This window comes from Melospiza georgiana, chromosome 1, assembly GCF_028018845.1.
Source record: "Melospiza georgiana isolate bMelGeo1 chromosome 1, bMelGeo1.pri, whole genome shotgun sequence".
NCBI lineage: Eukaryota > Metazoa > Chordata > Aves > Passeriformes > Passerellidae > Melospiza > Melospiza georgiana.
This window is the reverse complement of record NC_080430.1, coordinates 123,523,246-123,548,221: the sequence shown is the minus strand read 5'-3', so window position 1 is coordinate 123,548,221 and position 24,976 is coordinate 123,523,246. Positions and strand designations below refer to the sequence as shown.

At 39.8% G+C, this 24,976-nt stretch overlaps 1 protein-coding gene across 1 annotated transcript; it reads right to left on the bottom strand.

Moving 5' to 3' along the window:
- Positions 1 to 578: 578 nt before the first annotated feature.
- PI15 (peptidase inhibitor 15) lies at positions 579 to 20,631 on the bottom strand. Its single transcript, XM_058038018.1, has 5 exons — positions 20,359 to 20,631; positions 5,015 to 5,133; positions 4,663 to 4,795; positions 4,380 to 4,495; positions 579 to 714 (listed from the first exon to the last, which is right to left on the bottom strand). Exons 1-5 carry the CDS (start codon positions 20,629 to 20,631, stop codon positions 579 to 581), a joined length of 777 nt encoding a protein of 258 aa, XP_057894001.1.
- Between the last annotated feature and the right edge of the window lie 4,345 nt (positions 20,632 to 24,976).

The following is a 24,976-nucleotide window of genomic DNA, read 5'->3' as shown; positions in this document are numbered from 1 at the left end:
GATAGCAGCAGCCATGTGCTGAACTCTTGAAACACCATAAATGAATTGATGCTGTGCATGAGGTAGGTAATATCCTGCAGTTTCTCTTGCACATATGTTTTCCTCTGCTCAGTGTCCCACTGACATTGCAGGTGAAAGCACAGGTGTAAACAGGAGGAACCATTGGGAGCGTGAGGACAATTTGTTCCTTTGCATGTCACACTCCATTTTTGAAGCACAGTATTAAACAATGACCCTTCTCTTGCTAGAGTTATTACTTTTAAAAGGAAGTAATATTCTGTCTTCTGACATGCTTTTACTATAATCTAATCTTCAGGAAGTTACACTTGCTAAGATTAAAATGAGTTTGCTCTCCTTTAGCAAAATGTTAATCTGAAAGGGATAATGTGAGTCGTAAATCCCAAAGTGTTAAAACCAAATTATACTGTACTTTGAAAGCTAATTATACAAAAGCATACAAAAAGAAAATATCAGAGTATTATTACAATATCTCTCTATATATAATATGTGCAAAATTCAATACACAAGGTTCTTGTTACTCATCTGTGGGTTTTCTTTAAAATAATGTTAACCTTAACTTATTTAAACCAGTATAAGTAGTTTGATGTTACTCCTGGGAAACAAAGATTGTCGATACAAGAACCTCCATAGCTTGGAGGACAAGCTGAACATGGAACTCCAACTTTATATGGTGCTTCTCCAATCCAATTCCCCCTGAAAATAAAAAATTAAATAGAATGCTTAATAATTTCAGAGTGGAAGAAAAAAAATCATCAACCATACATGCTTTAAGTGATTAAAGTTAATGTCTTCACTGATGTCCCATAAATGCTCTGTTACTAAAAAAATTACATTAGTTTATTGCTGTAGTTTACTGATAAACATGGATCTAGCAATTCCCAAGAAAGAGAGGAAAAATGACCATGTGAATCCAGGCTAGTAATATCCATTCCCCATCCTTTAGTCTCAGTGGTGAAGTCTCAGTCTTCTTGGTTTTGCTACAACCAAGTGATTTTTGGTTCTCTGATCTCATGACAGAGAATTTTTTACTGGGGATCTATATTTATGAAAAATAGCAAAATGAACAATTGTGCAAGGTTTTCCTTGAGCACGTTTTTCTCTGGCAGTTCTCTTAAAAGCTTGTGCTTTGTAGATGGATAAACAAACTGAGTGAAACCTTACTCTTAGGTTGCACCAGCCTAGGTTCACATGGTGAAGCTCTGAGACTGAATTCATGATTAGAGAAAAAGGAAGAAAAAAAACTATTAAAAGGAACTGGATTGGGGCATTTCCATCACAGATGCAAATGAGAGCAGAAGTAGGGTGCTTGGTGAAGAGAGGTGTACAATAGACTCTAGGGAGAAAGGGATACAAAGTCTGGAGAGTGATCATATGAAAAGAGGTAACTCTGAAACATCTAGGAACATCTGAAAAGCACATCCAGACTTAAAGGGGTTTAAGTAAACCACAGACTTTTAGAGAATCATGTAACACTCATGATGTAGGCAGAAAGTTAAAATTAGATTTTTATTTAAATGTTATGTCTCACAGAGCAGAGAACTTTCCTTTAGTTTGCATGTGACGTGGAATAGCAGTGAGTAATGCAATTATTTATGAAACATTTTGTCATTCCCCACCTCCCAGCCAATAACACTGGATCAAAAGCCTTAGTCTGGGTTGTGCCTTGGAAGAAAATAGGAATCTCAAATAATTTGCTCATTCCTACTTCTCTTCCAAATGAACACAGCAGATTAAGTGCTCAGGAAATATATTTAGTCTGATAACAGATACGGAAATTCAGAATTTGCTCAAAACTGCTTTCTGCTTCATTTTCTATGCAACACATGGTGGATTTGTGTGAGACCACTAGATATTCTGGGGACTTTCTAAACTGCAATCATGCTCCTTAACTGTAGGGGGTTTGCACTCATTTCAGAAGCATAAATATTTTTCCATGTTACAGCATGGCATCAGGGAAAATTACTGGAGTTCTAGACCCTAAATCTTTGCCAAATTCCAATTTTAGTAACTCAGATTGGGGCTGTCATATTCACTCCCTCTTTAGAGGAGTTTCTGGTGTGCTGGTTACTCAGAAGGACACAGACTTTACTGAGTGGCAAAGAGACTTCTGTGTGTGCCCAAGGACCCTAAGCCTCAACTCAATTAAATCTAGAAATACAAAATTAATCCAGGGAAGATCACACAGAGAAAGAGGTTGCAACTTCAAGCTTTGGTTAGCTGTTCAAGAAGCTGTGGAATTTTTAGATTCAGAAAATATAAAATGTCAATAATTCATTGCTAGCTGATACACAAACACTAAATTAGTTTCCAAAAATGCCTTATGTATAAATCCATTTTATTCCAATATATGAAAATGAGATAAGTATTCCAGAAAGCTTATAATTTTAATTTTTTTTTTCAAATTAGGATAGATTAAAAAATTGTCTTAGAATCTTTGATTTCATCTTGTCCATGTTGTGGAGCTATAAGTCAGATAGAGTCTTTGCTGCCTATTCTTTGCTCCTTCACATTCACTTCTTACCCTCCTTTTCCAGTAAATATTAAAGACAAAAGGATAGGGAAATCTCCTTGATTTCCAAAGGTGGTTTTTCCCCAAGTAAATTTTCTTACAATATCCTATCTCTTTTTCAGTTGCAAAACCTTTAAAAATTCTTTTTACTCATGTAACGGGTACAGTAATGACATATTCTTGCATATTCTTTACCACAAATGGACCTGTGCCACTAAGAGTTTATGGAAAACATGCTCAGTTAATCATACTCAGGTTCCTATACAGAACTGTGTCTTTACCCAATGCACAGACAGAACAAGCAGCCACTTACACTGTCTGTGCAGCTTTTGCAACAGTGGTGCAAACCAGACTGTAAATTGAAACTCTCCCAGAGCCACACTTCACTGATTCATTCTGCACCCAAAGGCAAGCTTGGGATGATGTCTAGGAAATGCTGGTAGAAAATTGATTTCTGCATTTCAACCGAACACTCACATATGCAAGTTATGGGATATATAGCCACCTATGGGTGTCTGTGAGCTGTATTTTAACAGACCCTAATATGGAAGGCAAGATGAGATAGATTTGCACACATGGAGTTTAGGCTGATGGACTTTATGTGAAAGCAATGCTAGCATGGTCATAAGCAAAGGTATCCTGTGGGCAACTACATGCATCAAAGAATGAATTACAAAATGGTTTGGGTTGGAAGGAACCTTACGGACAAACTAGTTCCAACCCCACTGACATAGGAAGGGAACCTCTCACTAGACCAGGGTGCTCAGAACCCCGTCCTGTCTGGTGTTGAATGCTTCCATGGATGGGGAGTCCACAACCTCTCTGGGTAAACTGTGCCAGTGCCTCACCACCCTCACAGCAAAGGATTCTTCCTAATGTCTAATCCAAACCTACCCACCTTAAGCTAAGGCCATTCCCTCTTGTCCTATCTCTACATGCCCTTGTGAAAAGTCCCTCTCCAGCGTTCTTGTAAGGCCCCTTTAGGTACCAATAGGTTCATACAAGATCTCCCTGGAGCCTTCTCCTTTCCAGTCTGAACAACCCCAACTCACTCAGCCTGCCTTCATAAATGAGCTACTCTAGCCCTGATCAACTTGGTGGCTCTGCTCTGGACCTGCTCTAACAGGCCCATGTCTTTCTTGTGCTAATAAAGACAGAATTGGAAGCAGCTCTCCAGATGGAGAGCAAAGTAGAGGAAAAGAATTGCCTGCTGGGCACATCTCTCTTGATGCAGCCCAGCCTATGGTTGGGTTTTGGGGCTGCATGAATGCCCTGATAAGTCATATTGAGTTTTTCATCTACAAACACCCACAAGTCCTTTCATCTACAAACACCCACAAATCCTTCTCCTCAAAACAATTTGTTCTCTACCCAGCCTGTACCTGTGCTTGGATTAACCCAATCCAGGTGTGTTTGGCCTGACTGAATTTCATAAGATTTGCACAGGCCCACCTGTCAGTAACTCAAGAGCCTGATCTACGGTGGGATTGCTTACCTGAGGAAGTCTAGTCCACCATGCCTATCTATAAAAGAGTGAAGAAATAAGGAATTCAAAGTAAAGTGAAGTCAGCACAAAGAAGGAAGAAAATACTAATAATAATAAAAACAGCAATAACAGAAAACCAGTTTTTTGTTTGGTTCCACACACATCAAGTTGGTTCCTTTTCCTCCTTGTACACTGGAGTCACACATTTCCATACGTTCACATGGAAAGCTTGAACAAAAGAGCAGCCCACAGAAAAAGCACAAAGAGAGGTCATGCTGCCGAAAAAGGAGTAAGCAGTCCTATGAGAGGACCAAAACATGCACAAAGTATAAAAATAAACAAAAATAAAAGAGAGCAACTCACTTTGGGGCATAGTTGCATACCAAGTAAACAGCTCGCCGCCAAACAGATCCCCAGACGTTCATATTGTGGCACGTGTGGATTGCGCAGCCTATACGATTGGAAGTGGCCCAAACCATCTGAATAAATATTTATTATTGGTGAAGTCCAAATTGAAAAGGAATACACATATGCATATATTTATAGATATACACATACACTTATTTGAGAGAGAGAGGGGTATAAATACATCATAGAAAAGTTTAGCTTTGGACATGAGGTTTTGAATAGAGGAAATTTATATAACCTGTGTGTAATGGGTGCACATGGGTCCATAACATCGCATCGGGCACCTAGGGTTGCAGTCTTGAGGATAAGGGAAAGCATAATCCTTCACCTCATCATACCATGGCTTTACCAGCTGGAGAATAGATCGATATCTGGAAAGAAAAGAAAGAAAATAACGTCATTTTAGATTTCGCTTCACATCACCAGAGTCACAGTATTAAGCAATAATATTCTTGAGTCAAACGAACACTGGCAGGTAGAGATATATTCTATAGATATAGATGTAGAATACTGGAGGACACCTGCATCTATCCAAGATCTCGTTTGCTCAAAGGCTGACAAAATAATTGCTTTGCAGGCTAACCTCTTACCTTCCAGTTCTTACAGACAGGTTCTGGCCCAAAAATCTCAGAAGATAGGAAGGACCATGGTCCCAAATGCATGTAGCAGCCCAAGCCTCAGCAGATTTGGCAAGAGTTTCATCCCAAACCTGACAAAATAAAGTATCCTTAACAGTAGAACAGAAAAAAAGCATATAATGATCATAGTGCTAGAACAAAAGAAGCAAGTACCTTAACTCACAAATATACCATCATGATATATCACATCAGGAAATAAGAAGAGAACTGTGGAGCAGCATGTACAGAATCCAGTGGGATTTGCCCTATTGCTGGACAGAATTCCCTCCCATATCATTAGAGGAAGCCAAGTATTCTGATCTCTCCCTTTTTTTCTGAAAAGCCCTTCACCAAACAGGCATTCTCCTACCATTTTCCCTTCTGTGCTGATGAGATCCATGTGTGGAGAGGAGTGAAATGTTGGCTGGGACTCAGACAGAAAGTGAAGGAGAGGAACACAGGGAAGAACAATCCAGCATAGGTATTACATACCCCACAAACCCCCAACACATTTGGAACAGGACCTCAGGAATATCTATAGCCAGAGCCAATGTGTGTGGCAGCTCTTCATATTTGAGGTCACAAGGTCAAGAAAGGGATTCCACAAAGGCAAAGACTATGGATAGTTTCCAGGTACAGTATAGATTTCACTACTTTATTCTGCACAGGAACTGGCATTGCTCACTGCCTGATATAAAAAAGATAACAGCTCTGTAAGAACAATTTGACTTCTTAAGTTCTCCAATGTTTGAAACATGACAAGTGAACTTAAACACTGTCTCTTTTATATGCTTTCCCTGCTCAATTACATGCTTGATTTGTAACTCTGCTGTTTTCTCCACAGCAAAACAGGTTTGTCTCAGAAATAATGGAGATATTGGCAACAGAAACTACTGCACCACTGGAACTCCTGATAAAGATATCTCACTGTTACATTACAAGAGCACACAAATCCTAGTATAACTTATTGTTTAAGGGATACCCAAGTAGGCTGTAGATTCTGGAATTACATGTATATTTGGTATACCCTTCTTGGAGTGTTTAGGTGCAGAATAGTTGTAGTAAATTGCCAGTAGAAAGGCAGAGCAGAACAGAGTAAAGTTGTTTATATAGACCATCAGTGCTTTTTAAACACAAACACAAACTCATATATCTTGAATGGTTATGAAATAAAGAGTATGCTCTCTGAGGCATGAGATAAGAGGCAAAGTCAGAAATTAACTTATCAAAAGGTAAAGTGGACCACATCACAAATATTTTCTGTACTATGAGCTAATAATTTTTAACACTGAATTCAGTTTTAATTTCACAAACCTGAAGAGTGAAAAGATTGATCATTGACTAGGACAATAATTCATGCCCTGACTCTTATATTTTGTGACATTTCTCTTAGTGAGAATGACAAGATTTAGTAAATGTTATGAAATTTCTAGACCACTGAACCATGCTTTTTCAAATATGGAGTGGATAAGGTACCTCCTCGATTAATGATGAAGAAGCACAACAGAGACCAGTATATTCTCCTTAACAGAAATCATTTCCCACTCAAGTGGAACCACCTTAGGGATGGTAAAATGGATGGTGCATAAAGAAGAGAAGGCCGATTTTAGACCTGTTCAGAAAATTTCCAGGATGAAGTCAAATCAAACTGCTAGTACAAGGACAAAAGACAGAAGTCCTAAGAAGAGGCATGCTCCAAAGGAATACTCTTCAAGCCAGGGACTGGCTTCAAGGCTAACTTGGTTAGACTTCAGCCCTGAAAAATTATGGGCATTTCTTGGAGGAATTGGAGATAAAAAATCCAAAACCCAGGATATGCTCTAGGGCCCAAGGCGAAGAAAACTGTGCATAGACATTTCTTCTGCTTTGTGTCTCTTCCATTAAGTTTACTAGCTGCATGTGGCCGGTGTATAAAAACCCCTTTATAATCCCTGTGGTACAGCAGTGGTCCCAAAAAGAGAGCTTAAAGAGTAGGTACAAACATAAAAGAGTGTCTGGGGAGTGTGTCTGAGGGCTGGGGCCACAGCCAGTGTTTGGAGCCTGCCCAGGCCCAGGGGAGCAGAGGAGCTCACGGATCCAGCATGTGGGGCCAAACGCACTTGCCTGGTATGCATCCGTAAGGGGCTGCTCTGCCAGCACTGTGACACCCCATAAACACCCTCCTTTGCTGGGATTAATCACGCTTCTGGCACAAGTGCTCCTGCCAGGAGGCCAAACATGAGGTTTGCGTGCTTGCTCCCAAGTGCCCTGTCTGCACTCCCACAGTAATCTAAACGCGCTCTGTGTTCGCACAAAGAGCGCCAACATCTCAACTTCCACCCAGCACATTTTTGTGTGCTATTTGCCTCGCAAAATAGCATGTTAGGTGTTTGAAAAAAATTTCAAGAATGGACTAGGTTTTCACTATCAACACTAAGCAAGGCACAGTTCCTGCCTTGGACAGGGAGGGCATTTCTAGTTCACTTTTGCTTCTCAGCTTCGATTCTGGTTATCAGGAATCATCTGCAGCACTGCATTGGTAAAGCTTTGAGTTGTTGTTTCTAACTCAGTTAAAGCGTTGTGAGTTTGTCATGTATAGTGCACTCTGCTTTCCATTATCTGTTCACTCTTGATCCCTCTCTGGACAAATTTTTGGCAAACATAAAAAAAATAGAAACAAGGAGAAGGAAAAATAACTACTGACTCAGGGATAAGGGGGAGGGGTGCATATGCAGAATCTTTAAATTTCCTCCATTCCTTCATTAGCAGGCTGGTGAAAAGCCTCTACACACTCCCTTACAGCTATGTAAATCACTTGTGTTTCATGGGAGAAGTTGATTGCCTCACCTTCCTTATTTACTTCATTTTTTCAGATGAAAAAGTGGTCTCAGTCCTTCTAGGAATAGCTCTAGATGATCACCAGGAGAAGAGATTACATAGGGCAGACCTTACAGAGTCTTTCAGCACCTGAAGTGAACCTACAAAATAGCTGGAAAGAGACTTTTTGCACTGGGATCAAGTGATAGAACAAGAGAGAACTGGCTTAAAGCTGAAGGAGGCTTGGTTTAGATTGGATATTAGGAAGAAATTCTTTGGTGTGAGGCTGGTGAGGCAATGAAACAGGTTGCCCAGATAAGTTGTGGATGCGCTGTCCCTGGGAGTGTTCAAAGCTGCATGAAGCTGTGAGCAAACCAGTCTAGTTCCTGCCCATGGCAGCGGGGTTGGAACTGGATGATCTTTAAGATTCTGTCTAACCTAAACCATTCTATGCTTCTATAAAAAGGCAAACAACTAATAAAGGCTGAAAGTGAAAAATATTATCTCATTGTGAACCAAACTATTATAAGAGACTGACATTAGTTCACCTTTTCAAAAAAAGTCTGATCTTGAGTCCACAGTTGTACTAACTTTTATCAGAGTTCAGACCCCCTGTTTTGGGCGTCTAAGAGAACAGAGCAAAGACATTTGGATTTTAAAGCCATGTGGTTTCATTATGTGTACATAGATAAATAGCATACCAAGAAATACAAATATATCCTAGAAAGAGAAACTGAAGTAACTTGAAAGTGAGAGGGACAGTTTCTGTACAAGGAGAAATTAAAAAGCTCAAGCTAATTAGCAAAGAATTTAAAAGAAACTGAGTGATAAAAAAAATTATGAACCGAAATATGGGCAATGCAGTGTTCCTATTAAACACATCCGAAAAAGCTGCCTGACATGAACACATAATTGTAAAAGAGAAAAAGGAAAAATATTTCCATACTCAGTGGGTTAAGATCTAAGAAGGTGACTCATCCTGAAATGCTGATCATGCAAACTCCCAGTGCCAAAATATGATCATCCACTCCCTGGGGACAGTTAATCTCCATTTGCTAGGTTGCAAGTAGTTGAGGAAGAAGTCACCTTCTATCCAGTATAAAGATGCCCCCCAAACTCCAGATCACTGATTTAGTCCACCATGGAAACCTCCCCACTTCTCAACTGGGTCAAACTGAGCCACAACAGAATTAAAGCCTGTCACCACACTGCCACCAACAACTTGAAATGAACATCCTTTGGCCAATTTATTTTTCTTTCTCAAGCCAAAGATTATTTTCCTAGAAAGCTCTCTGACTGTGCTCTCTGTACTGCTCCCTGCAAAACAACACTTCCAAACTACATCTCAAGGAACAGGGCACTGTTTCTACATGGGGAGTTTCAACATCTGAGACCACTTCATGAGGCAGCTCTGGAGTGTTCTCTGCACTCACACAGCATGTGCTTGCTGAGAGTTAGGAGTAAAATCTTAGCACTAATAAAGTCAGCAGGAATTTTGCCAGTGAGCCAGAATTTAATCCAAGATTTTGCTTGCTTCCCTCTGTAAACAAATAGTAAAATATTTAATCCCCACAATGTGTAATAAGCAATGCAGTGTAAAACAAAATCTCTTTCATGTTGAATGAAATTTCTCGAAACCCAAAAAGTGGGCTTCCTTAACCAAGGAAAGCCTTTTAATATTGTTGGTCACAGTTGCCTCATACATTTCCTTTTCTATAGCTGTCTCTCAGTTGCTCTTAGATAATTTCCATGTAAAAAGGATGAAATTGTCCTTTTGTGCTTGGTTGGAACTGGAGGTCCTTGTCACAACCATGTTCTTATGTATTAAAACAATGGTGAAGCTGAATAAACATCCTCATGATGAAAAAGAAAAGAAAACAACTATAATATTATAATGATCTGTTCACGACATTTGTTGAAAAAACACTGGCTGTTCCCTTCCTACTTTGATACCTAGGTTTTAATTTGACGAATTGCATACATAACAATTTTTAACTAAAACTTAGAAACATGGTTCTGCTCATTTTCATTGCAGGCAGAATTGTAGTCCTCAATCATTTAAATGGAGCAGCTTTTTCTTGACATTCTGCTCAAGAAATGTCTTAGGAGACAAACCCATCACTCAAATGACAATGACCTCTCCTCATCTCTGCAAGTAGCCTGAAACTCTTATTAATGGCAACAGAGAGCAAGAATTTGTGATCTAAATGCAAAGGGAACAGAATACACAGCCATACACTGTATTCACTATGTTCCCATTCTGTGTGGTTATCTGTGGGTAAACTGGATGTTTACAGAACCACTTAAATTTACAGCCTTCATTGTCACAAAGAAAATATGAAAAAAGTCTGGTAAGTAGGAGTGCTCCTTCCCTCAAAGTGGACAGATTGTGAGATAGAAGATGTGGGCTAATTGTGGAGTCCATAAAGATATGCTTTTACCTAGTAGCCTAAGGACTGTGCTAATGATCATTGTAAAACACTCCAGCAATCCAAACCTTTGTTTTAATTCTTCTTTTGCCATCATGATCTTTAATCTTTCCCACCACATTTTTATTGCCAGTAACTGGGAAGCCCTCCTAACTTGAAAAAGAGCACAAGAGAACCTCAGCAGAGCATTGCTCTGGATATCAAATACCAGCAGCAGCCCTCAGTGCCTCACTGTTTGTGTTTGGACTGTTTGTTGTGGGGTTTTTTAAACGACATATCAGCTAAGATAACACTACGCATATTTCCCAATGGTAAAACAAGTACTTTAAGCAAAACATACACATCCTGGTCACTCATTACCTTCCTAGGAGTTCCCTTTGTCAGGGCTGCTGCCCATAGTGCCAGGACAGCTGTGGGGTTACCAGACCTCAGCTGGCTGCCATCAACTCTACAGCTGAAGCGACAAACACTGGGTTGAGATGTAAACATAAATCCAGAGCAAACAGGTAAAGTTCACTGTTTTAACCACTCCTTTCTGCAACAGCTTCTTTACACAAGTCCAGCTACATAAAGAGATGGCAAATGAAATACTGGGATACACAATTTGAAGAGATTTGCATGGTAGCACTTCTATATTTTGAAGCAATAAAAAGTGGCAATTTTTTTCCAGTCTTGGCATCTTCTTTTTCATTTATACATGTTTACTGTGGATTCATATTAGTGATATTCAGATTGTTATTTCACACAAACAGATCTCTAGCGATTCTTAGGCATCTCAGAAAGATGGCCAGTACGATCTTCTTTTAGCAGTGATAAATTAAAAATTAGCCTTTCCACCTCAAACATATTATTTTACTCTCCAGTAGATCCCTGATTCTCTTTGTTTGCCTAGTTGAAGATCAAAAGCTCTTACTTCCAGAATGGCAGCAAGCGAGAGAGAAGTAAACCTTGACTCAAGCAATTTTTTCCTGCGATAAAAACACTGCGAAGCCAAGGGATGAAATCCAACATGTCCAGTCCATCTGTGCAGCTGCATTCCACAGCTGCTTGTGCAAGTCCCAGGGTGGATTAGCAGATGTAGGCTGCTACCCTGCAACACACAGGTCCTGTCCTCATGGGTCACCCAGCCTCGCACCGCTCACACTCACGCGTGCGGCACCCGTCTCAAATCCCACAGCGGCACACATTTGCTCCCCTTCTCTTTCACATAGTGAGACATGCAGCATTTTCAAGTTTAGAAACTTTCTGTAGGACTCCCACCACGTCCACTACCCCAAATCTGACAGAAAGCTTAGTAAAACAACCCAACAGCCCTTCTGCCTGCATGCTTTCACAGCAGAATGACTGACAGAGCCTCGTCTTCTTGCTCCCACTTTTTTCAATACATACGGTGTGATGAAAACATATGAGCTCATTGGAACTTGCACAGAGATGTGGCAAACTTTATATATTTATTTAGGCTCTGAGATCATTTGAACGTTAGGCTCTCTCTCTCTAAGAATATGTTTTTGGTTTTTTTATCTCAACGACCACCTGTTAGAAACTTTTGTATGTTTATTGTAATTGGTGCTTACGACACATGCAGATACTTTCTCATGTGCATTAGGTAATAATTAGAAAGTTTATACAGAAAATTTCCAGTCTAGAGAAAAAATATCTGGATGGGAATGACAGCTCCATATGTCATTCTTCTGCAAATAAACAGAGGGTTAATACATCAAGCTGCTTGTCCAACAATCCACTGCAACTCAAAGTAAAACTGTGCAATGTTTTATAGTCAATTTACCCTCATATATCCAAACCTCCAAACATCTGAGTCACACTTCTGAAGGGCTCAGTATTAGAAGGTCTGGCTCAATCCAGGCATCACCAGACATATTCCCAAGAAACCTCACTGCCAGAAATACTTTTCTTATGAAAATTCAAGCCTGTGTTTTACATAGAAGCTTATATTCCTGGGACTCTACATGGTGCAAACACAAAGTGCTATCATTTGAAGATTTACTATGTTACTAGTAATTTTTTTTACTAGTCAATTTTTTTTTTCTAGTAACTAGAAATTTTTTGTTCTTTTAAAGGTTGTTTGAACTTCCTTTCATGTTTGGCATCAGGCTTTCAGACAATAAGAAATAAAGAAAATTGGTATGCTGTCAGATTTAATAACAATAAGCTTCTCTGACATGCTATTATTGGTTTAGCTTTTGGAAAAGTTAAATATCACAGCTATATATCTTAAAATATTCAGTGCTTTTCTAACCTACTGAAAGGACTATTTTAATTGGCAACAGCTTATCTTAGAAGTGGTAACAAAAAGGACCAAATTCTAGCTCCGTGTCACCCTCAAAATTGGTCAGAAGTCTGAAAAGGAGGATGTCTGACCTATATCATTTTAAATATGATCAGAACAAATTGTATTTTCTTAGAAATACAAGACGTGAATGAAAATGTGTTTATTTTGTGGTGTTTCATTTCTCTTACATATAGAAAAAAATGTATTCTGCTTTTCTTTGTTATTAACCACTGAAGCTTTCCATCAAAAGGAAAAACATTCTTAATTTCTTTAAAAGTTCTCAAAGAAAATACTATTTTCTAAGTAGCTCTAGCTGAAAGATATGACACCATGACTTAAAAGAAAACACATAGAAGCTTCCTCTTTCTGCAGAATAAAGAATAAGAACAATAGTTCTTTATTCTCAGAAAAAGAAAGCTCAGTTTAAGATTCTTTCTCTTGATACAGATTAACAGACATCACTGACAGATAGATGTGCAAAACCAGTTAAATCTCAGTTTCATTTAAATAGACCTCAGACCCCATTCTAGGGCACCTGCAGATGCATTAATCCATGGAGGAGCCTGAGCTGAAGGTTCTGTGCACAAAAGCAAGCAGGGGGCTATCCTGGGGCTTCCATCTGTTGATGCCTCTAGGATACACATTTTCAAAGACCTGCGATAGACTATTTATCTTTTCAGGTAGAGAAAGAGGACAAAAACTTTGAGAGGTTTAAGGTTATTATCATCTCCATTCATGTATGAAACAAAATATTGTGTACTTTGGATCAAGATTCTTGTGAAAAATGCCCTGTCTCTGTTTGTAGCCAAGAAGTTCAAGAGGTGCTACATTTAATAATAAAGGAATGTCTAATTCCAAGGCCTCTGGGCAGGCTGCTTTTCTATCTGAGACTTTACTAAGTTGTTTTTTGTTTGTTTAAACTCCTAGAAGGTTTTCTGCTAATACTAAATTTAAATAATGTAAATATTCTTTTCTAAAACACCATCAAGATGGATATTTTAAAGTTGTTATGCATAAAAATTGGAACAGAGCTCTAGTACCAAAGCAAGTTTAACACAGTCACTCTTTTCCACAAAATTTTATCAAGACAGCATTTTTGGGGAAGTTCTTCAGATTCTTCAAGGAGTGCTTTCTAGGAAGAGTCTTTTCCATTCAACTCTTGAAGAGGTCTATCATTCACTCTGAACATAATAGGTGGCTTTTGTACTTATCAGTAATATCCACTGGGATTTGACCCTAGATAACACCAGTTACTGAGACTGAACAGGCTTTTCTAGCTTTCTGTCAATGAAACTGCAGGAAAAATGGGCAACACCCTACATGTCAGTGATAGCCAAGCAGTTCAGTGCTGCCTTACTCACACTGGTGCACTGGGAAATACGTAAGTGGCTGAACTCACCTGGGAGGCAAAAGAGAGCTAGGTAAGTCTATTATGCCAGAATCAGCAGAAAGTAAGCTCCATTTACTCCTGCTTTCTCTCTGTCAGTGGCCATGCTGTGCCTCCACTGCAGAAAAAGGCTGAGTTGCTGTTGCTGTGAAACAACTGCTTCCTTTCCAGGCTGTGATGCAGACAGACACCATTAACTGTAACCATGTGAACCATATCAGTTCCCTACATATTATTTTAATTTTCTGAGAGGATCACTATTCCAGAATTCATTTGCCCGTGATCTCCAGGCATTCCTGGTGCTGTGTTGTGGTACTAGGCAGAACGGATATTAATTGTCTAAACAGAAAATTGAGTGGTAGGAGGCAGAAACTGGAACCAGTGAACACATTCCACCATTGTACTCCTTCTCATTTGTTATTACCTCACTTGTGAATTCCCAGCATAGAGCAAGCTAAAAGCCATGGCAGACTGGGGGCCCACACTGGAGAACCTCCAAGCATCTTGAGCTCTCATCTGTCAGAAGACTGAGGTGGAATTTACACCTGCATTTATTTTGTGCTCTAGCATGATGAAAAGCATATCAAGAACTTCACACCCTGACTCGTCATCTGGTTACTTTATTTCAGATTTCACTATGTATATAGGATTTAAGGGAACAGAGCTACTGAATGGAAAAAGTATGCTGCCAGTAACTTCTACAGTAAATTCTTCATTGCATTATGGCAGTTAGACATGCACAGTTAAAATGATGGCCCTAATCTTCTTTGACATCCAAGGGTCTTGTTGACTAATTTAACTAAGGAACTGTAAATGGAGTGCAACTGTAACTTGATCCAATACGCAGAAGTATTGTAATGACACGCACATGCAAATTGAGGAAAGATAATATGCATCTTAATGCCAAGAAAACTGCCAGTAAATATGTAAAGGGTAATTTTTTGAAATGAAAAAGGACAGAAATTCTATTGGCAGTTTAAAAATGCATATAAAGATTAATTATCTGAGCTTTAGAGGGAAATATTTAGGTTAGACATTTGGAAATAATTTCTATTCCTAAGGTAAAATATTTGCCAAGAGATGTGACTGAGACAGCATCACTTTAAGTGTTCAAGAGTAGACAAGATGAAAACCATATGTATGTAATGCAGAAGGAAGTCCTGCAACAGGCCAGGGATAAAGTACATGGATTAAGAGACTCTATCCAACTCATTAGACTCATAAATCTTGAAGGAACTAGCCCTGCAATCCTTACTCACAGACATGTATGATTGCAGTGGGACCATGTAAATAAGCCAGGGCAAATGACTCAAGAACAAAATGTCCTTAAAGATTTAGAATGGTCTGTAAGAAACCACAATGAAAACAGTAAAAAAAAAAAAAAAAAAAAAAAAAAAAGGTAAACAGGTTGAGAGGTTTATTTATGAGAAATGCTATTGAATTGGAGAGAAAACCTAACTCACTCTTTCCATGTCCATACAAAAGGCTTTTGGTATTAAGCAGAACTTTGGAAAACTTGAAGTAGGTTTTCTGGGTTTTTTCTGACTTTGTCTTACCCATCACTTACTGCATATTCACAGAATATTTTTAAGATCACCTTGACAGCAAAAGAATTTTATCAAGACTTTTAAACTTAGACGTGAAATAATAAGGAAGTTATTTGCATTTGTGAGCACTTACTGGGTTATACCTTGCTTCTCTGACCTGACTTTGGAAGCTACCTGCAAATTTTCTGGGACAGGAAGTATCCAAATACATCACCTTGGCAAAGAGAGCCATTCCTGGGCCACACAGAGCATACATATTTCCAGCATGACACACGTGGACTCCTTCACAGGACTACAGGAGCTTCTTTTTGAACACAGCTACTTTTCTTCTACAACAATAGGTCGTTTCCTTTGTTTAGTCTATTATGGTCTTTTATGTGGATTTACTAGATATTAATATACTGAAATTCTCCATTCTCTTCCAGTTCCTGTGCCATCAGCTCATGAGAAACATTAAATAATTCTTGGGTAGCCAAACTAACTCATTTCAGGCTAGTCTGGGAATCTTTTACTACTTTGAGTTCTACAAAGTGAGTTAAAATGACAAAATTTAACCAGAGGCAGACTTTCCCAAATATGAAAGTGCAGTTACTGAACAAAAAAGAATTGAAAGTCTGTCTGAACATCTTTGGTATACCAGCAGGCTCGAGTTTATCTAGAGCACTTTTTGCACTTGAAAACTTCAGCCAGCATTCCACAAACATGTTTTTGAGTATGCAATCCTGCTGCCTCTATTACACTTCAGACATGCTACTGCCAGTCCACTCTGATCCATACTGGGCTCAGGAGTCAACCTTGCAGAGCCAGCAATGAAACTACTCATGACTGGCCTTTGCTATGGCTCTTCAACAACTTATTCAGATCACCTTAGAGAACTCTTAAATCAAAGAGATTTTCCCATTTTGCATGGGAATGCCATGGAGGATGGTGCTCAGTGCTCATCAAGGCCCACTAATATAAGTTACTACTTCTGCATGTAAAGATTTAAAGAGCATGTCTGTACACAAGCACCTGCTTGACCAGCTTTTGCACAAACACAGTGATGTGGGATACAACAAAGACCATACCGACTTTCAAGAAACTGGCCTCAAGTGGGAATGACTGTAGGAAAAGTAAAAATAACTTCTGATCCTCATAGGAACAGATATTTCATGAATTAATATTTTGGAAGCCTAAAGATAGTGCCAATGCACATTAAAAGACTTTTTATGAGACTCAAATTTCAGTTTGCAATATCTTGAAAATATTTACTGGCCTACCAAATAGCTGAGATGTTCCAGAAAGGCAACATAGGTCTCTATAATACAGAATTAGCATTCAGAAAAAGGGATTTCTTCATTCACATGCTTCCACTGGAACTACAGATGTTCATACTTTTCACACTAGACAGCTGCTGGCAACTCTACACCTAACTTTTTCTGAATCATGAATTTTATGGAATCTTTCTGCTTTCTCCACAAAAAACATGCAAGGACAAGCAGATGATTTTCACCCTTTGTCAGGCCAGATGTATGGTGTCATCTTTCTTTCTGCAGGTATGCCCTCAACTTTTAAAGCACAAGCAAAGACTTTCTCAGGATGAGGAAGAAAAAGGTCCAAATTTAAAAAAAAAGACTCACTAATTCTGCATTACAGTCCTGGAAGTTCTTGTTTTCTTTCATTTTCTTTCACATATATGCTGACTAGATTTGTACATGTAGAAAAACTTCCAGTTGAAGGCATCAGTACCTCCAGAACCAAAAGCCGGTTGTAAAATCTAACAGCTGGTTGTTAAATCTAACACATTGGGTGCCAATGTCCCGACAGAAAGACTTACCAAAGTGTAACTGGCACAAGACACACCAGTTTCTTTCCCTGGGCACTGATGCGATGCCTCCCACCATGTTGACTCCCCAGGTGTCTGCTTTCGTGGGGGGCTGCACGCAACAACACGCTGGGGCGGCACTCAGACCCACCTCTTCCAAAGAGAACTAGAACACTTCCCAGCTCTGCTTATCTGAACTTCCCCTGCCCAACCCATGTGCATTTAAAGCTGTTCTTCCTGACCTCTCATCCAAAGTCCTACAGTACATAAGCCTTCGAGACAGTAAGGGCAGAGAAAATAACACCCAAGGAGTCTGAAGTATCTGTAGCTGCACTGGACATGTGGGAAGCAGACTGTCTCAAGGAGAGGAAAAGAATGTGTCAAGTAGAAAAGCCCCAAAAAAGGTTGGGTGTGGAGAACTGGAATCACAAGAACCAAACCATGAAACCAAACCCTGAAGGGGTTTTATTTCCACCCAGGAGGTGGAAATAAAAGCAAATGGAACTGCACAGAAGTGAGAATGTGATACAGTAATTAATGAGAAGAACAGCTCCTAAAAGAATTAGGAAAAAACAACAAAACACAATTTACTATGACAGTGAACATAGAAAAGATGAAAAAATATATTTTTCTAGTTCTTCAAAACTGCTTAGTTTTCCTCTGTTTCAACACACTTAAAAAGATTTCCACAATCTACTGCATCTGTAAGCAATTCCAGCTCTCTAACATGTGACATCCGTTTTAGTCATTGTTAGGGAAATTGGTATAGGCCATTTTTTTCACTATCCCAGAACTTTTCCATAGTATTCAGGAAAGGAACACACACTCTGTAAGGTTCTTTCAAGCACAAACACACATTGTCCATTGTTATTGACAATGTGTTCATTGTCTTATTTATGAAAATAAGTATTGAGAAACATAACATCTTTTTTTATATAGCAGCAGCAAACTCATGTCCCTGTAAGACACAATAGATGCTGCACCACACACTGAAATTATTCAGAGACCAAAGAATGGACAAAGCAAACTCAGTTTCTGATAATGGTGTTTCCAGTCTCAGTATGGCTTACAGCACCCTGTCATCTTCCAGGCCTCCCTACCAAAATCCTTCTGTAGTCAGAGAGGTAAGAAGTTACACAGATGGTGCCATGACCACAATGCAGATGGCAGAGCACACCCTGTGTGATGCTGCTCACTGAGCATTTTTCTGCTCTGTAGTTATACGGGACACACACAGAACTTAGACAATTTTAAAAGAGAATTGTTGGCAGAGGGGTGGCTGCCATTTGGGGATTCAAGCTCAAGTTGCACTCTGGTCCGTTACCTACATAGCTTGAAGTGCTGATCTGAATTCTGCAGCATGAAGTCACAAAGTACTTTCAGACTGGAAAACCAAATGTAAAAGAAAGCCTTCAGTCCTTGCACTTGAGGCTACTGTTGGGGCTGATGCTGCCAGGAACACAGGTACATCCCATGGCTGGCTGCTACTGGCAAAAGCAATAGTAAGAAAGGCAAGGAAAAGAACAGGAAAAGAAAGCTGTAAAGAGCATGACTTCAGTCTTGATTTTGTATCTATGTTGCAGTAAAGCTGCAGCAGAATAGCCACCAAAAATAGATAAAATCTTGGCATTTTATGTATACAAGTTCAGTAAAATCCAGGAAGCTTGCTTTCTATTTGCAAGGGTTCCTTACTGAACAGGCTAAGAACACTGCACTTACAAATCCCTTGGGAATAGGACAGGGTGCTGGCTTCACTTAAGCAAAGTGCAGGAGCACATTTCTAAAACACACAAGCCAAGGAAGGGTATGGTAGGCTGCCATTCCCTCAGACATTACAACAAAGTTTATTTACACAGAGTCAAAGGAAACATCAGTGGAGAGCACAGCAATGAAAGTGATGACTGAGCTTGACTTCTGACCACTCTGTCTCTGACCTTTCCACTTAACCAGAATTGAAACTCAGCCTATGGTCTTCATCCTGCAATATTCTGAGACCACTCACCGTTCTGAGGTGCTGCTGGGATATGCGGAACAGATTATATGATGAAATTCAGATTTAGGTAACATCTGTGATAGAAAGATGTCCAAATTGTTAGTCATTAGCTGCTAGAAAGGAGGAGCTGTTATTACTGATATCCCCTTTTTATGTCAAGCTGACGGTGTCCTGTTTCTCAAACCTATTAACTGTCTGCTGTCATATGAGAAACTGTGTCTTTAGCATTTATTATGCTGCTGACACAACTTGTCTGTGCTTTCAAAACAATGTGAATACCTCAATTACAATGTGAAAAAAAAATTGTTGGACAACCTATGTTTAATATTAGAGGCCCACATTATGCATATATGCAAAGTTGGAACACGAAGTAGCAAATACTAAAGCACCATGAGATCACTGTGAATGTCTAACTTCTACCATACCTGCAGGAACAGAAATTTCCCATAAGTATTTTCCAATAAGGAGAAAATGTGCCTGCCACATACTTTTTTTGAGCACATTGAAATCCTACACACTAGATAAACCTTAAAAAGCAGCATTGCATTTGATGGAAAGATAAAGATATTAGGTGAACACAGAAAACATGCAGTAAGAAAAACACATGAAGAGGAGACAGATGAATTACTTTGCAAACAGTCTTACCATATTGCTTCCATACATAATATGTGTGAAATAAATAAGATAGGTTCATTGTGTGTCTTTTTGCCCATATCAAGGCAATGACTTTCAGTGTACTCCACAAAAACTATGGGGGTAATGATCAGCACTTTAACACTTTGGGTTGCCTGTGATCACATACAACTCCTCAGGCCAACAAGCAGTTAACTCACCACTTCACTACACATGGAAATGAAAATTGAACAGGGCAAGTAAGAAGTTCAGAGTTCAGCATTCAGCTTTTGCTTGCTGAAGTTAATGCAGCTTGAAAAACATAAGGACAGAACATTTTAGTAAGCAACAATAGATTTTAAAAAATTTATTTAGTTAACTAAACTATTACAATTTGTTTAAGAAAATCAGATCACTGATTTACAGTTTGTTTTACTCTGAAATAAACAGTTCACTTACCATGTATTCCATGTTGGAAGCAGGTGGGAAGACTTTGCCTCTGACTTGATTATGATAATCAAGAATGGCAATCATGTCATTCTGTGAAATGTAGCGCTTCCGCCTGGCTTTGGGAATTTTTGCAGAGTCCAGATGAGCTGCCAAAGCTGTCTTGATGTCAGTGAAATTATTGTCTGACAAGAATAGGTCAGTGGAGTTGGGTAACACTAATGCACTTGTTTCACAGAGAATGGAAAATAAGAGAGAACAAATGATTGCAGCAATTACTGTCATTTTGGGGCCAAAGGAGACAGATCGACCACAGAGGTACTCTGCTTTAAGTCAGGGCAGTAGAAAGCAAATCTGTAGAAGAGAAGATACCAAAGATGTGATTCTGTACATCTGTGTAGCAAGACAAAGTGAACAAGCAGGCTGTGACCAGAAAAATCATTCTGTCAGCTCAATCATAAAAACAAACCAGGCAGAACACGTGTTGCTGAGCAATTTTCAGTAACTGTATTAAGTGATGATGGTCTTACTACAACACACCAGATGAGGTATCCTAATGATGTACATGGTCAGAGCTGGTAGTATTCCTGAAATAGTGACAGTGCAATCACACCAAATCAGTCCATAACCACACCACAGGTCTTAAATAGGGAGACTGCAAGGAACCTCACATCATGTTTTCTACAGAAAATTAAAAATACATCCTAGGCTATGCCTACCCCATAGGCATGGAGTGTTTTGACACAGTGTGGCGGACATAAACCAGTAGGTAGAAGAAAACATAGACAGCATGAAAGCAGGACATCTTAGAAATAGCATTCAAATCTTAAGTTCACCAAGTGTGATGAGCATTGATAAAACTGCATGCAAAGAAACTTATGGAACTGAATGGCTTACCTCTGGATAATACCAAGAAAAAAAGAACAGAGTCTATCGTTCTCCCAGTATATATAGCACTCTCCTATGTGATGATATGAACCTTTGTGAAGAAGCGTCTCTTATTACAACCCCCCAAAGAACAAAACCGTGCTGGTTGTGAAGCTTCTGGCCAGAGGAGCCGCTGACAGCCTTTATACGTTCTGGGCTGTGCAGCCAGCGCGGGCAGTGTCGCGGCGGGTCCCGCTCTGCCGGCGCGGGCGGGAGGGGCCGTGCGAGCCCACGGCAGCCATTGGGTGGCACCCGGAGGGTGGGCGCTGGGGGGGCTCGGTCACACCCCGCCTGATGCAGCGCAGGGAGGCAGCCGGCGAGACTCTTTTTTTTTTTTTTTTTTTTTTTTTGGTTTTTTCCTCATTTCCCGAGCATCATGCTGGCTCGGGAAGCGCTGTTTCTCGCAGCTCCACAAGCCCCCACGGCGCAGCGCGGAGCGCAGAGTTTGCAAACCTGCATTTGCTGTCCCGGTCCCAGGACTCCGTGCACCGCCGTGGCCCGGCCCGGGCCGGCAGCGCGGTGTCCCGGGCCCCGGCGGGCAGCCCGGGCCCCGCTCCATCCATGGCCGGCACGGCTGCTGCCCAGGCCGGGCCCCCTCCGCTCGCCCCCTTCTCCTCCTCCCTCGCCCTCTGCCCTCCGAGGCACGGGCAGAGCTCCGGGCGGCCGCGGCCGTCCCAAAGCTGTTACCTGAATGTCTGCCAGTGGGAAGCTACGGGAGCGGCGGGACCGAAAGCTCCCGGCGGTGCCAGGGAGACATCTGCTTCCCATTAGCTAGCCTATAGCTGGAATTCTTTAAGCACAGAATGGTCCAGCCACTCACACGGCAGAGCTGAGGGCATAACACCGAGGCCATGACGAAAGCGAGCGGAGAAGCAGCAGCAGCAGCCAGCAGTTGTGCACTGGGGCAGCGTGTGGGAGCTGCACAATGTCAGGCTGACCCCCACCAGGGCTGGGCGACCTGGGGCAGCCTGTGAAATGGGGCACTTAAAAGTGCCATTACACCGGTTTGTGACATCATAAAGGAGCTAGGAGAGAGAGACGCGACAAGTTAGATGTTACACCAAAACTTAGGAGCGCTCAAAAGTTTCAGTAGCTCTGTTAGAGAAGCAATATGGGATTTAAGTATTAGGGAAGCGCAGTCCAGTAGTTGGAGCGCAGGGCTGGAAGCCAACACTCACGCTCTCCTTTTGGCTCTGCTGCTCACTTGCTGTGTGGCCTAACCCAAACCATTTAATCTCTGTGTGCAATCTCTACAACAGTATAATAGGCTTCTACAGACATGTCGTAAGGATCAAATGACTAGTGTTTGATAGTGTACTTTGTGATGAAAGGTGTTAAGTATAAAATATCATAATTAGTTACATTACTGTATGTATGCCCAGCCTGTCCAAAACTGCTACTTAAGCTGCAGGTATTCCTTTGCATGATTATACAGGAAACTTGAAGACATAATTTGTCCTTGCAAGACTAGATGTTGGATGATTCCTTTCATTCAACTTTCTTTCTTCTAAAATGAAGTTCATATTTGTTCGTGTTAATGTCAGGAACTGTCTTCCCATTGTTTGAATACAATAAAAATTCTCAGCTCCTTTGAATTGCCGCAGGTCCTTTGATTTCATCTGAGCTGCAATAAGTTATCAAAGGAAAGACACCAACTTAACATGTCAGGAAGTTCAGAGGGTAGATTTTACTAGTTAGTCACATTTTAGAGTGCTATAATTATTTCCTCATACCTCATGGCAGTACTTGGAGGCTCTTAGGATACAAGGCACTATACATAACAGCAAGGATATATCACCAAATGTGAAATAGCCACAGCTTTCACATCTGTAAAACTGAGCTGTACTTCCCTACAAACAGACCAGTTTATGACAAAATTCTTTTATTTGTCTTACCATCTAATTATTTGTTTCTATGTCAACAAGTCAGTGCAGCTACTCACCTAAATGTTAAAAAAAAAGGCAATGAGCAAAGCTAATAAGCATTATTGCAAAAAGTTATTGTGAATGTGAAAGGTTCTTGGGCGTGAGAGTATCTCACCCCAAGTGTGTTGTACTGCTCAGTTGTCAACAGGGAGTTGCAAATAGTGAAGACATGATAGTAACTCTCAGGCTTGACAAGTCGAATAGCAAAGACAATCACACGCACATGTGCGTTCAGTTTTCTTCTGGAAGAGTTAATCACTAGAGATGGAATAAAATTTAGCAAACAAGACTAATGAAGCCACCCTGAAGTTTTCATGAAGGTCTGTGCCAAGGAGAGGAATGTCTAAAATGAAGAGGAATGAAGAAAAAACACATCAAAGACATCTGCAAGGAGAAAATTAAGAAGTGGATGGAACCATCTGCAACATACACAAAAAGAACTATTTCCTGACTCTTCAGCCATGTCCTAAAATACAAAGCAAACAATCAGACCTGTGATAAAAGACCATTATGGGCCAGAGATAAGAGCATTAGTAAGATTTGGAATGAGTCAAAATATCTGTAAACCGAATTAAGAACAGAATGTGCCAGCCAAGATGCCCACAAAATGGTTACTGAGCAGTCTGGAAAAAAATAAAGGGCAATAATTCTTGTACTTAATGTCGGCAAATGTTACCAGTGAGAAAAGTTATATAATCAAGAATGAAAAAGAATGTAGGAGAAACTAAGAAAGAAAAATAACTCAGTTTATCTTCTGAAATACTCAGTTCTAGGAAATGGTCTAGATTTCAAGGTTTCACTAGAAAATATTTATATTTTCACAGAACTAGTGTTCGTGTGTAGGAAGAAAAGGAGAAATAGCAATATAATGTATTAGCATAAGATCTAGATTTTGTCTGGGCCATAAACCTGTGACAAAGGCTTGAGTGTACAAAGGTGTGGGTCAAAATGAACAGGATACAAATTTATTAAATGTAGCATCTTTACCTTCACTGCACAATAAAAATGATGACTCACAATAGTTATGGTTCTTCAGCAGTGTATTCCTTTCATTAAGACTATAAATCCGTAATTTCTGAGTAATGGGTGATTACCCATTGCTCAACAAAGTGGGATGAACTTCATCATGTTGAGTGACATTTATTTTAGTAAATAAATTAAGAATTTATAAATGCTGAATTGTAATTTAAGAATAGCATATTTATAGCAAAATAATTTTATGTAGATTGCTAATATTAGGCATTTAAGCTTGAAATATTTATTACAATTTATTTTACTTCTGAATAACTTGACAATACCTGCCTGGGATTTGAGATACTTTTGATATTATATCTGTAGTGGCAGACAATAATTCATACAGTTGAAGTCTCAAATGCATGTGGTGTTTTTTTTTTCCTGTCCTGTATCTCCAAGCACAGTAAAGTTTAGAAAACCTCACGCATTCATATTTCTCAAATCACATCAGACACATACCCTGGAAGGTTGCTTGAATAACTCTGAACATCACTGATTGTGTTGACTATATCTGTCAATTACACTGGAGGTTTAAGCACACAGATTATATATAGACAGCACTTTTGGTGGCTTCATCTTCAACTGAATCCTATCCACTATTACAAACTGTACTAAAGACAAAACTTCAAACAAAGATAAAATAAGTATGACATGGGCAATCATATTCTCAGCATTATACTTTTTTTCCAGACAAGGTAAAATATAACTTTCACCAAACATAAACATTAATAGCCTTAATATACTGTGTGGCCAATGGCACAGGA

What these genes read in the sequence shown, in the direction of transcription:
- PI15 (XM_058038018.1), bottom strand. Translation starts at nt 20,631, where the DNA reads ATGACAGTAATTGCTGCAATCATTTGTTCTCTCTTATTTTCCATTCTC. An exon ending in CTGTCTGTAAGAACTGGAAG is followed by an intron (nt 4,796 to 5,014) that starts GTAAGAGGTTAG and finishes TTTTCTTTCCAG; the next exon opens with ATATCGATCTATTCTCCAGC. An exon ending in GTATGCAACTATGCCCCAAA is followed by an intron (nt 715 to 4,379) that starts GTGAGTTGCTCT and finishes TTTTATTTTCAG; the next exon opens with GGGGAATTGGATTGGAGAAG.